The following is a 14,773-nucleotide window of genomic DNA, read 5'->3' as shown; positions in this document are numbered from 1 at the left end:
AGTGTTGATAGGTGCTGGATTACGGCATGCCAACACAATGCGTGGCAGTCAGTGATTTTTGCAAAGCGGTACGGATAGATACATTTACTTTTATAATCTATGTACTCCTTTTGATATACAAAAACAAGAGAACTTATGTGGGTAGGTACATAGTGTATCATATGTTTTAAAATAGAAATAAAAGCAACCCATTAGCTGACTTTTTCCTGTTGTAAAATACAAATTTATTGTAATTTTACACACTTTTTCTATGATGTTTTCCTTGAAAGCTTGTGTTCGGACTTAAGGATGTGAAAAGGCTCTCTGGGAAGTCACAAGTAAAGTTGTCTTTTCTCACCATAAGGGTTAGAAGCTTGCCATAAGTAAGATGTGCTGGGATGTGGTCGGGCTTTGATCTCAGGGACTCTGTGTACCAGTGCTCAGCTTCAGACACCTTGTTTAACCTCATGTAGGCTTCTCCTGTAGAAAGATCAGATAAAGATTCAACATTACTTGTATCAATTACTTCATGCTAAAACATTTTATTGTACCCAACCAAAAACTCACTAAGAGCGGCAGAAACACAGTTATCCATCTGGTAAGTAAAGATATGGAGAGGAAAACATTGAGTCATGGTGGAAAGGGTGGAAGGAAGTTCTTAAGTTCATTCTCTTTGCAGTTAATCTGAAAGGGGATACACCACATTTCGTAGAGTCTGAACTTTCTGAATTGAGACAACCTCATTTGGGAGATTTACAATGCAAAGCAGTTTCTTTCGAGAAGTTCAAGCATCCCATAGGGATAGAAACAAAAAGGCAAAAAATAATACGAAGAATTTACAAGTAAAAGTTTATGAAATCCTTCCTTATTGAAATTATAAATAATTCAAGTTTATACTAAAGGTAAAACTTCCATGATCAGAATGCAACCATACACCATATGGTTTGAGATGCAGGTCTATGACCTTAAATGATGTCCACCTTTGCATCTTAATTATATTATTGATTCAATGTATCTAAAATAAAGTAGGCAGCTTTTCAAATTCTCAATTAAAAATATCCCATCATTTTGTGTCTACAGCTCCTATGCAGACCTACAGGTTACCATGGTTACAAAAAGTCCCTGCAGTCATAATCTCTTTAATCTGTCCCCCTAGTTTTTGCTAATCTGTTTCTTTTCTCTCCAAGATATCCAGCTGTTTTTGACAGCTGGGCACCTAAAGTGCTCCTTCCTGATTTGCAGGAACAGAGGATTTAAACACGTGGTCATTAATAGGTTAAATTCAGATTCTTATAGTAGCAAAGCGGATCAGATAACAGATAAAGTAGAAAAAGTAGACCTTTTAGAATGACAGTCAGAAACTTTAAAAACAAGCACCAGCTTTTTGGCTACATCTTTGCAGAGTGTTTTAAAAATACAACAACATTTTTTAGGATTTTCCAGATCCTATTCTCCAGAGGACTTTGTACTGGCAAAAATATTTTGTTAATTTGCTACGATTGATGGGAAGAGGAATTATTATCCTCTGAAACGCGCACAAGCTTTGGAGATTTAGAGCTAGATTTACAAACAGGAAGTTGGCTCGCACATGAAAATCCCCAAAAATTAGAATTGCAGTAAAATCATATATGATTTTACTGGAAGCAAACTAAAACAAAAAAGTTAATTAAGCAACACAGCTGAAATATCTGGATATCTCTATATTTTCTGCTTGCTTCCAACATTTTAATCCCTGCAGATACAAACCACGCAAGCTAGCATTATTTTTTTTAAAAAAAAGTAAAAAAAACAAAAACTATTTAAAACAATATCTTTACCAAAAAAACACCAACCACACAAAACCAACTTACTTGGCCTCCCATTGATCTTGTATCAGGAGTTATGGCACTAGAAAAAGATTAAGGGGGTTGCCTGCTTTGGGCAATCCCTTCTTGTTAAAAGGGTCTTTTTTTTTGCCCACATCACCACAGCATTTTAGCTGCTACGTGTGTCCTTACCCCAAAACTGTACACATATATTGATAGATTGATGGATAATAATAATCTTTAATAGCACAAAAAAAACAGCATTTTTGTAGATAGAATAGTTAATATAATTATTGGGAGAAAAAAAGAAAGGCAAAGTGTAATCTGTTGCAAAGCGTTGGGACAATACATATCGATCTTTCTCTCTGACGGGATGTGAGGAGAGGGAGATGGTACAAACTATAAAGTTTGTTATTTACTGATAGACTTTTTTGTGAACACAGGCTCGTAGACCATGCTGATTGGTCTCTGGGTAAAACTCTGATCTCAGCTAGAGACAGTGGGGTAAAGGAACTCTTGATGGAGCGGGAGGAGCGTGGAGGGGGAACTCTGCAGGACTTTTTAAAACGTTCTTGCAGAGATAGGTGAGAACTGCCAGAACGTTTATGGTCTATGGGCAGTGAGCAACTTGTCAAAGGAAACTTACCAGAAGAAAATAAAAAAATTGCTCCCCGTATACATTAAAAATGTGAGAACAGGTTTATTGTTTTTCTAAATCTTCTGTAATATAACGATCACTTGACGTTACAGGCCGAAAGTCTGAAGAGAGATTCCAACAACGTTTCCTGTTCCGATTCAATTCAGGTGTTGTGTTGTCTTAGAGACCTTGTTTGGATTCAAATCACTGAATAATTTCCACATCCTACTCGTCTGTCTGTATAAGTAGTGTCATTAATGTACAGTATTTGGTGATTTGAACCCATACATGGCCTGAATAACAAAAATACACCAGACAGTTATGAGAGAGAGACTTGTTATGACATGCTCTCGTTAGGCCTGTAACTTAAAGTGATCATATCTCAGCGTAAAAATAGGATATTAAGAAGAAGTTTTAACATTTTTAGTACAATGAAGTACCTTTTTTAACTTTCTTCTGTTAGGTTGCAAAAGAGATTGAGGGAAAGCAGGTAAAAACGCAATGTTGGCTGTATTAGTTTCAGTGAGTGTATACACAAAATAGAAAAAAATACACATCCTAAAACCAATCAAAATTATCAATTGTAGTGATAATCACTATGTGTCAATTGACATAACAGATTGTTTAAAGGGGTTGTTCCATGGACTATAATGGGCAAAGCCAGAAAAAGACGAGTCGGCAGGAGACTAATTCGCATAGCAATTTCCTAGCAATGCTGACACTTTCTTCTAACCATTGGCGACGGGTCTGAGCAGTTGGAACTCAACCGATCAGGTATTTACAGCACATCCAAGCAATATGCCATCAATCTCTGTGCCAAGACAACCCCTTTTAATTGGATCATAATCTGGTTGTGGCCATTCAGATATAGACAGAGATTTATTTATTTGTGCAGTGACAGATTATTTTTACCAACCCAATCATTGCTATAGATTCAATTGCAGGGTCAAAACTGTGACTGGAACATAAAATTCCAATGTGGGAAATAACACTGATAATAAATTATCGGAAAGTATGTCTGTTTCGGTGCAAAATGAATATAAAACACAGCCTTGTTGGGCCATTCGAGGATATGAAGAGAAGTTTGTGCAAATCGTAATGTACAACATAATTACCCATCCAAACCATTAAAAGTTTGAAGAAACGGTTTTAGATAAACACATTGTGAATCACACTTATCATATAGAGAGGAAGGAGGCAAGTCCCTAAACGTCAACATGTAACCGCTGACAACAAATGTCATTATCCAAGCCCTTAAAATGTTATCAGCATGGCACAGGACACGAGCACAGAAAGGACAACGTCCAAATCTCCTCGTAAGTTCAAGGAAATATTTTTTCCCCAAGTGTACCCTTCCTTCTAGATTTTATCAGAGAAGATTTTGTAGAAAAGTATTTGTTGTTTACTACATCAAGTGCTTTTACAATGACAAGTTATAAAGTAGAACAAAGAGAAAAACGGAATAGCATAGGGAACATTTCTCAAGCTAAGAAAGCTCTGTTCATGCTGCGATAAACATACTGTAACCAGGTGAAGACTGAAACCAGTGTCTAAAGCTATATTAGCCGCTAGAACGATTTGTCAACTTTACTTAATTCCAGTTGGAATTTATGACTGCATTGTTCCAGCTCTGGGGAGACTGCAAATATATCTACACAGAATGCTAGTATTCTCTCTATCTACCAGAGTTTGTTTAATCTTTTAACTGCCTGGTCATACCTGATTTATAGGGAACTTGCATTAAGCTACGCTGTGGAAAAAAATAAGAGTGAGAAGCCAAGGAACTTGGAAGAAACCTTCTTCTCGATTGTTCTGCAGCCACAATTACTTTGGCTGCTTGTGACAGTGCGCTTAGCTAAAATAATTAGAATACCAAAACTGGATTCCCCCAGGAACAACATAAAGCCAAAATTCTCTAAGCTTTGCTAGACACCAAAGGACACTAGGTATATGGAAAGCAGTTTAACCTTTGATATGCGGTCAGATTGGAGCTATTCTAATTAGTTTTATTGAGAAGTAAATGTGCCTACAGGGCATCGCCTTTAAGCGATGATACATGTGGCCAACTAAATCTAGACAAGATAATTAGGGACGGACAGAGAATTATTGTTTACCCAGTGGTGGATTTTACATAGAAACACAAAACTCTGATCAATTAGGTGATTTCTATACATCAGTAATGAATTGCAATACCTTATGATGTGCGCTGTGTCGCGTGTTGACACAAAACAAGTTTTTACAGTCACCAATAACCGATTACATGCTTAGCACTTAGGGATTGATGAATAAACAGTCCTTCTATTTACTTTATGTCTGTTGAGCATAAATCAAGAATTCTAACCGGCCCAAAATTGTGATTTATAGCAGACCGATATATTGCAGGTTTATGAGAACATAAGATATACAACATTTAGCTGTGTAAGTAAAATTGCTGAAAAAAAAATCTCAACATTTCAGCCAGACAAAAAGCAGATTGTAATCTCTGCATCTTCCTTCTAAGCTGTGTAGTTCCTGCATGCCTCAATCTAAAAGTTAGTTGGATTTCTGTATCTAGTGTGACATCAAAACGTATAAATTAGGACCTGTTCACATCAGCATTAAGCTTCCGTTTAGGAGAAGACAAACTGAAAGACAAACGGAAAGTATCGTTTCCGTTGGCATTTACCATCTACCACAATGGTATTTTTTTTTTGTTTCAATTTGGCACCGTTCCGTTTGGTTTCCATTTTTTTTAACGGGAACATTAGTGCAGCACACTACGCTATTGTATCCAGGGAAAAAAACGGAAACCTAACAGAATGGAGCCAAACTGAAGCAAATAAACAAAAAATACAAATTGAAATCAATAATTTTCTGCAAACGGAAATACTACTTTCCGTTTGTCTGTTCCACTAACGGAACAGATGAACGGAAAGCCAAACGGAAGTCCAACGCTGATGTGAACAGGCTCTTAGAGATATTTTCTAAATAGGTTTATGAACATAAAAAGCACCTGCTTCAGGTGTATTTTCAGAATCAGCTGTCGTGTGTGTACATACTGTTATATGACTTGTATCTGCATTTATCATTAGATTTCCCCCTGCTCCATATCTAATAGTCAGTTTTCTGCACTCCGTTCCAGAGGGGGAGGAGACCCAGTACATAAAGAGAAGAAATCCTGTTCCCCCATCTCTGTTTCATGAATACATTTAGAAGCAGCAGCATGGAGGACACTAGACAGCAGTACTGAGTAGTGTTGCTGTGCATGCAACACTGGGTGAGTTAGAACACTTACTAGAAGAAGTAGCTGCGTCTAATTATGTGTGTCTCTGACTACCTCTCAGCAGCGCCCTCCTCCTACTCCCAATACCCTCCATAGACATCTATGGGCAGCAACTGTAACCTAATCTATGAGAGGTTCATAAGCTGTCTTCATCGCTCACTCACTCGATTCAAACCAGTGAATTGAGTGAGTGATCAGTGAATGAAGTGGGAGGGGGAGAGGAGCCTGATAAGTAGAGAAAGTAATTTGTCTTTAATAAGAGATCACAAAATGTATTATCTAGGCTTGTACTATTGATTTATTTAAAAAAAAAAAAAAAAAAAATGAATTGAAAGTGACTTTTGAAACTTGGGAAAAATTCATGCAATACTCTTATAAAGATACAGTACATAAAAGGCTTGTGTTAGTGTGCAAAAGCTATTGCTGCCTCTTCTCTACTGTATTTTCAGGGCAGAAGAGGACAATATCCCAAGTGGGTAACTTGATGGCAGATCAACAGTGCTGTATGCAACTTACTCAGTCTATGACTTCCTAAATGAGAAAGATTACTTTGGCAGGTGTTGTCCGCCTCTGCCCCAAAAGAATGGTGGATACAGCTTCTTTACCGTAATACAAATGTGAACGCAGCCTTAGAGAGGATTGAAAGCAATGACCTCAAATAATTTAAGGCCCCTTTACACTGAGGATATATGATCGGTGATTTAAAAAGTCATTATGAGGGTCTGATGGTCATATCCATCAGGACAATCCTCGCTCTTGAGCAGCTCAGGACTGAATGAGCCACTGAATCATGAAGTCGGCCTACCTTTTTAATAAAAGCACCCTTCTGGCACAAAGAACAACTCCCCCCTTTCTCGACTGGCATACACGGCATCTTGATTAATTCTTGGTCGCGAATGTGTCTATATACTAAACTGGGCAGTTTATTTAATTAACTTAGTGCAGTGGGGTCCATCTCCTCCCTTTATGAGCCTCCTCAATGTCACCGGGCCCCCCGCAACCTATTATCTTACAGCTTCTTGCTGCATATCACCGCTGCTCGTCCACATCCTGGACCTAAACTGCAGAGTATACTAGTAGCAGCAGGATCAGTGGAATGCTCAGACAAGGGAAAGGACCAAGCAGGGTCACAGCAGACTGCAAAGAACAGAATGGAATATTTATATATTCTATAATTTATATCTGAAATCGTAATGGCCCATAGAACAAAGATAATATAGAATTTATACCGCAACGCGCATGTGGATTTACAACTTTTTCTCATTCCCCTTCAAAAATGTAATTAAAATCAATTTTAAAAAATTATATGTACCCCAAAATGGTGCTTAAAAAACTTGTCAGGCAAAAAACAAGCTCTCATTTGCTTACATTGATAGAAAAATAATAAAAAATTCTGGCTAGTAGAATACAGCTATAATTTTACTTATACTGCACAGTGCAAACCGTAGCAAAATTTTATTTTTTTTTTAAATCTTGTTCATTTTTTTTTCCCCATTCCCACCAAAATTTTTTTATAAAAATGAACAAACGATATCTACCTCCCACTGTTGCCATTGAAAAACAAAACAAAAAACAAGCACTATTTCCCCAGTGTTGGTCTTCTGGAAGACCTGGAACAAGGGTCTGGTTGCTGGAGTGAGCAGAGAAGGGTGGGCTCCCACTCCACCAGTACAGGCTTGGTCTTTTACTATCAGGAGGTGTAATTAAGCACTAAGTCTGCAATCCCATAAAGAAGGGTATAAGGCCAGGATTCCGCACACAATTTTGATGCAGTTTTTAGCTGTTTTTTCAGCCAAACACAGGAATGGACAGAAAAGAAAGGAGATACATCAGTCTTTTCTTTACACCTCTTCTTTCTTTTGAATCCACTTCTGGCTTTGACTCAAAAAACTCAGCCAAATACTGCACCAAAAACTGCATCAAAACGGTGTGTGATCCTGGCCTTAGACAGTCAGAATGTGCTCTCAACCTGAGGAGGGAGAGAAGCCAAAGCCTGGGGAGGACAGGCGTTCTTCCCCAATTCTGGGAAAGAACAAAAATGTGTGGAAGTGCTGGGCAGTAGGCCTAGAGCTTGATGACAAGGGACACCCCACACATCAACAGGTAAACACACAGCTTCACGGGGTCCTATCAGCACCTGGTTGAAAGGGGTGTGTGTGTGTGTGTGGTATGTGTGTGTTCTTGTGCAGTGGAGATTTGTGAGTGCCTGTGAATGTGGGACTCAATGGATAAGGGTGTGTACCTGCAGATGTAAGACGCAGATGAGATATCGGCGTACCTGCGGATGTGGGATGCAGATTTGATGGTTGTGTACCTGTGGATGTGCGACGTAGTGTAGATGGGTGTATACTTGTGGATGTGGGAAGCAGATGAGATGGCTTTGTACCTGCGAATGTGGGATGCAGTGGAGACGAATGTATACTTGTGGAAGTGGGATGCAGTGGAGATGGGTGTATGCTTGTCGAAATGGGATGCAGTGAAGATTGGTGTGTACCTGCAGATGTTGGATGCAGATGAGATGGGTGTATACTTGTGGATGTGCGACAGATGAGATGGGTGTATACTTGTGGTTGTCTGATGCAGTGGAGATGGGTATATACTTGTGGATGTGGGACACATAGGAGATGGGTGTATACCTGTGGATGTGGGAACCAGTGGAAATGGGTGTATGTGCGGATGTGGGACGCAGAGGAGATAGGTGTGTACGTGCAGATATGGGACACAGATGAGATGGCTTTGTACCTGTGGATGTGTGCAGCAGACATGGGTGTGTACGAGCAGATGTGGGATGAAGTGTATATTGGTGTGTACGTGCAGATGTGGTACGCCGCGGAGATGGGTGTATACTTGTAGATGTAGAATGCAGTGGAGATGGGTGTGTACCAGCCAATGTGGGACGCGGTGGATAAGAGTGTGCAAACTGCGGATGTGGGACAGAGTGGATAAGGGTGTGCACGTGTGGATGTGAGGAATGTTGTGGAGATGTCTGCAGGTACATGTACACACCCAAGAGACGCAGTGGATATGGGTGTGTAAACAGAGGATGTTTTTCCATTGGACACTCTCTCGTCACACTACGGAAATAGACGAAACAATAACGTAGTCAAACGGAAACCAAATGCTGATGTGAAAAGGCCTTTAGTGTCTCTTAAAAAGGGATTTTTCTGTTATCTATGTTCTTCATCTGTAAATTCAGACAGTCAGCTTAAACACTGGACTTTTGTTTATCATTCATGGTGTCTGAAATAAAAAGGATGGATCTGTGATATATTCTTTAGAAGATGGGGGTTCTTCTGCAGATGTACACATACACTGGGCTGGTTTTGGAGAGAATTACATGTTCTCTACTACTACTACTACTACTACATGCTCTTTTCAATACTTGGAGGAAGATGAGTAGTTCTATTTTATTTGCCTGTGCCTGTGTCAGGTATGATTGTATCAGAAATATGCTATAATTCTATAAAAAATACAATGGTACTAAATTTGACACAATTATCCTGTTGAGTCAAATGCAAACGGAGTTGCCTTGACCCTTCTATTACAACTGTAACTGTCATTATTTCACAATTCACATTTAATGTTGATAAGTATTCAAAACAGTGTTCTGGGTAACAGAAATAGGTCATCTTTATTATAAATTAAAAAATTTATTCAAATGGAAAATGGACTAGTATTACCAGGCTCATGTAAAAAAAAGGTTTGAGTCTGCAGGGAATAAAGTACTAGGTTAGCCTGCAGTCCTCTAAAGGCTGCAGAATTGTGTTTGCAGCTCTGCTATAATACAGGTATGTAATCGGGATCAGTGCAACAAAGGTAATGCAATGCATTCAAAATAAGTTACTTAACTTTGGACATCTAATTTAAGGTGGTCTCTGGTTGGGCGACAGCAAGGCGATGCATAAACTGTATCCCACTGCTTATCTGCTATAGAAATTAGGCAAACTAAGCTCTGCCCTTTTAACTAAACCCCACTTACTTTAATCAATATTGAGAGGCCAGTTGTAGATGAACCTACGCTTTTTCTGATACTTTTCTACCGGGGTATACAATTCAGAAATTTGCACAATTGTTTTTTTGTTTTCATTTTATTTATTTTTTCTTAAAGCGTACCTATCGTTTCAGGTGTCTTTTCAGAATAAGCTGTAATGAGTGTGTACTGAGAAATAACACTATTTCTGGCCATTATATGACTTGTACATGCCATTTTTCACTGTTTCACAGTTTTCTCTGGAGCAGAGCACCAGAAGGGGGCATAGACTAGCTACTGTGATGTGTCCAATACAAAACATACATAGAAAAGGAGATCCTGCTCTCCGATCTCTCTGTAAGGCTGGGTTCACACGAGCATGTTAAGTCCGTGAAGGACGGAACGTATTTCGGCCGCAAGTCCCGGACCGAATACACTGCAGGGAGCCGGGCTCCTAGCATAATAGTTATGTACGATGCTAGGAGTCCCTGCCTCTCTATGGAACTACTGTCCCGTACTGAAAACATGATTACAGTACGGGACAGTTGTCCTGCAGAGAGGCAGGGACTCCTAGCGTCGTACATAACTATGATGCTAGGAGCCCGGCTCCCTGCAGTGTGTTCGGTCCGGGACTTGCGGCCAAAATATGTTCCGTCCTTTACGGACGTAACATGCTCGTGTGAACCCAGCCTAACACATCCTTAGAAACAGCAGCAGCATGGAAAATATTGAACAGCAGCACTGAGCAGTGTAGCTGTAAATCCAGCAGTGGAATGAGAGAAGTTGCATCAGCATCTGTTTGTGTCTCTCTGCCTACAGTATATATCTCCCTCCAGCAGCTCCTTACCCCTCCTCTCTCTATATATTTCTATGGGCAGCATACAACCTGATCCCTCAGTGAGCTGATAATCCGTCTGGTTTATGAGACAGATTTTAGAAGTGAATTGAGAGTAAATGATCAGTGCAGGAGGCAGAGGAAAATGAATAAATAAGTAACTTATAAGTAAAGCAAGAGGAATAAGATATATTGCAATGTTTCTTATATTTGAACTATGAAAAAGTTTTTTGAAGCAACCATCACTATTTAAATAATTTATTGTTAGCGTCCCTTTAAGAAAATCCATAACTTTTGGGTTGACCCGATTACTTTAAGGAAATGTTTTATAAGCCTTATTAACCAAATTATAATTTTAAAAATTAAATAAAATCCACTAAAATAAAATACAAATTCTGTATACTCTAAACTTGATATAAGAAAGTGGAACTTGTAGTTTGCTTTAAGAAATTGAAAATGTTATGATTTTAAACTGGATTAGAGACTAATCAAAATCCAGATGACCCAAACGTGGAAAGCAAAAATTTAGATGTGCCCCCACATTCCTCTTTTAAAAATAACAGAATTACACTAAAAAGCTTACATTTTCGCACTACTAAATGCATAGAAGCACAAATTACTGTAACAGGTGGCCCCATGTGGTTTTACATGCAATGTAATACAATAAACTGTACAATATCAAGTTTCCAGGAAAGGAAAAGACATCTAAACCTGAACTTGATCCTTAAGCAATCTTTAATTTTGGCATTAAAGAGCACAAACTCCCATAGGGATCATTACATCTTTTGACCCTAAGTTTTAATTGAAACTTTAAACAAAATATATTCCTTTCCTAATACATTTGATCTAGGCTCTAACCTTTGTAGTACACACTAACGCCAGACAAATTAATCTCTTTAGCCGCAGTATGCACTGTCCGTTTTGTACTCAAAAGTTTATAGTCACAATACTGAGAATAAGAGGGCATTTCCAGACTAAATGTGATGGTTCTCGACTAGGTAAAACACTAACAATAACGCAATAGACTCATTTGGTGAAAGCCTTCCCTACTCTACACTAATTTACTTCAAATCTACATTTATGAACACATTTAGAACAATGAACTGTACTGACAAACACGAAATCATTGCCATCAAGTCAATTTGTTAATTAAAAAAATAATAATTTCATCTGAAATGCTAAACCGTTAATAGAAAACTACAGCATCATGGATGGCAACAATCATTTTACACCACCTTTAAACATTTACATACATTTTGCTTTCCAAGCTTTGTATTATAATTGCAAAAAGACTGTACCGCCTAGATAAAAGTGAAAACTGAACAATCATTGTGTTCACTGTTCATCATATAAGCTTAGCTTTTAAGTCTCCAGGCTTCCCCATTCTTTCTTGAGATATGAAGTAGAAATTACTATTGTTAGTCATGACTGTGAAACCGTATCTAAGCAGATCACATTCACAGCGCTTGTCACTAACTTCTGTATGCTACACCCAAATATCTAAATTTCTCCAATTCTTCCTTTCTTTCCTTGGGTGAGTGCAATAGAAGACTGTAGACAACAGAATGTTCGCAGTAATTCTAGTGCAGTTGTTTGGAGTATAATTTTAACCTAAACCAATTTATTTCTGTTACTTATATAGCACCAACATACAGCACAGCGCTCTGCAGATGTTGTCCTTACTTACCGTCCCAAATGGGGCTCACAATCTAAATTGGGAGTGCCAAAAGGAAACCCACGCAAACATGGGAAGAAAATACCGTCACGATCTGTGGGTATGTGGACCCACAAGGCCGTACCGCCGTAGCAGGGTAGCAGCTGGCCAAACAACAGTGTACCAAGTCAATATAAAGTCAGAGCACCAGGGTACCTGTAAAGGTCCAGACAGTAGCAATGGTTTAGGCACAGATGGCACCTTGGTGGAAGGCGATTCAAAACGTGGCAGATGACACCAGATGTGGTGTACGTCAGCAGGCGTAGTAGACGGCACAACACAACTTCAACACTAGAGATGGCACAGGAACAAATACAGCACAGGATACAGGTAGCAGGGCATAGGAAAACAGGGAACAGAATACGACTAAGGGACCATTTGGAAGACTAACACAGAGAAATACAAACAATGCTCAGGCAAGGAGTAAAAGGGCAGAGCCCTTCTAATAGTCCAGGGTGATCGTGGGCTAATTACTGATGATTTACATGTGCTTTAAGACCGGGCGGGACACAGCAGAGCGGAGCGGAAGTGCATGCTGGCCTCTCCTGGGGAAGGGATGGGGACCAGTGCTCACAAGTCCATGTCTGCAGCCGTCGAGGGGTGAGTAATCCCGATGCCTGGCGGCCGTGGAGGTCACAGTATTTCCCCTCTTATGCCCCCTGTTCTTGGGACCAGAGCGAGAGATGAACTTAACGAGGGTAGGGGCATTGAGGTTCTCTTCTGGCTTCCAGGACCTCTCCCCTGGACCAAACCCCTTCCAATCCACCAAATAAAAAGTCCTTCCGCATACTCTCTTAAAGAACAGGATCTCCTTTACCTCGAACACATCGGAAAAACCACTGGGAGCAACTGCAGGGCTGGGAGTTTTAGAGTAGCGGTTCAGGACCACAGGCTTCAGGAGGGACACATGAAAGGAGTTAGGGATTATGAGAGTAGGCGGCAGCCGAAGCTTATAGGAGACCGGGTTAATTTGATGCGGGATCTCAAAAGGTCAGAGGAACCCTGGAGCAAATTTGTATGAAGACCCCTTCAGACGAATATTCCTTGAGGACAGCCAGACTTTGGTACCCGGAAGATACTGAGGCGGCTCTCTTCTTCTTGTATCTGCTTTTCGCTTCATGCGATCGACTGCCAGCAGAATAGAGGAACGGGTATGTTGTCAGATTTGCAGAAGTGCCCAAATGCGGAGTCAGCTGCGGGTACCTGAGATGTAGCTGCCACAGGAAGAGGGATTCGTGGATGTTGGCCGTAGACAAAGAACGGTGTGGAAGTGGTGGACTCACTGGTGTGGTTGTTATACGAGAACTGTACCCAGTCATCATGCTGCATGGAGATGAACTGGTGAAGATAATTCTCCATGATTTGGTTAATCCTCTCAACTTGGCCATTGGACTGGGGATGGTAGGCTGAGGAAAAATCCAGAATTTCAAGGTGAACTGAACCCCCCAATCAGACACAATATGAAGGGGCAGGCCATGCAAGCGGAAGATCTGCTGGATGAAGAGATTAGCCAGTCGAGAGGCAGAAGGTAGGCAGGCCAGCGGGATAAAATGTGGCATCTTCGAGAACCGGTTCACAACCACCCAGACAGTATTGCATCCTGCTGAGAGAGGAAGATCAGTAACAAAGTCCAATGCTATATGCTGCCAGGGAGCGTTGGGCACAGGCAGAGGTTAGAGCATGCCGGCAGGCTTGGAGTGAGCAACATTGTCTCCTCCTGCACTGTGTGTGCTTCCAACAAAGTCCACAATATCTTTCGGCAGCGTGGGCCACCAGAAATTATGAGCAAACAGATCTCTAGTCTTTCGAACACCCGCGTACCCAGCCAGTTTGGAGCCAACGAAGGATTCTCTTCCTCTTCTCATCTCTAACTTGCAAAGGATTGGCAGTGACAATGCAGGATGGGTCTATGATACTTTGAGGGGACTGCACAGTGTCCTGCGTTTCAAATGACCTGGACAGGGCTTCGGCCCTCACATTTTTGTCAGCGGTACGTAGTGGAGCACAAATTGGAAACGGGTGAAGAACAGCGACCACCTGGCTTGACGGGGGTCTAGCCGTTGAGCGGACTAGAGATAAGTGAGGTTCTGTTGGTCGCTGTATATCAGGATGGAGTGAGCTGCGCCATCGAGAAGATGTCTCAACTCCTCCACAGACAATTTGATGGCCAGTAGCTCCCGATCCCCACTAGAGTAATTGCGCTCTGCGGGGGAAAAAAGTCCTCAGTAATAGCCACATACTATTGCCTTTCCTTTGGAGCTTCTCTTGAACAGAAGTGCACCTGCACCAACAGAAGAAGCGTCCACCTCCAACAAGAACTGCCGAGACATATCAGGATGATGGAGGATCGAGGCTGAAGTGAAGGCATTTTTGAGGCTATGGAATGCGGATTCTGCCTCTGGAGTCCACGTGTTGGCGTTCATACCTTTCTTGGTAAGAGTAGGGATGGGGGCCGTCAGTGAAGAGATGTTTGAGATAAACTGCAGGTAGAAGTTAGCGAATTCCAAAAAACGCTGTATAGCCTGAAGGCCCCGAGGACGTGGCCCCTCCAGGATGGACTTTACTTTCTCA

At 40.7% G+C, this 14,773-nt stretch overlaps 1 protein-coding gene across 1 annotated transcript in view; it reads right to left on the bottom strand.

The window, feature by feature from the left end:
* Positions 1 to 14,773, bottom strand: part of TMTC2 (transmembrane O-mannosyltransferase targeting cadherins 2) — a 253,342-nt gene that overhangs the window by 57,280 nt on the left and 181,289 nt on the right. The window contains exon 8 of the mRNA XM_075860086.1: positions 338 to 459. Within this exon, the coding sequence (XP_075716201.1) occupies positions 338 to 459 (122 nt within the window). The remainder of the gene's footprint in view (positions 1 to 337; positions 460 to 14,773) is intronic.

This window comes from Rhinoderma darwinii, chromosome 3 (assembly GCF_050947455.1).
Source record: "Rhinoderma darwinii isolate aRhiDar2 chromosome 3, aRhiDar2.hap1, whole genome shotgun sequence".
NCBI lineage: Eukaryota > Metazoa > Chordata > Amphibia > Anura > Rhinodermatidae > Rhinoderma > Rhinoderma darwinii.
This window is presented reverse-complemented; position numbering and strand designations above follow the sequence as displayed.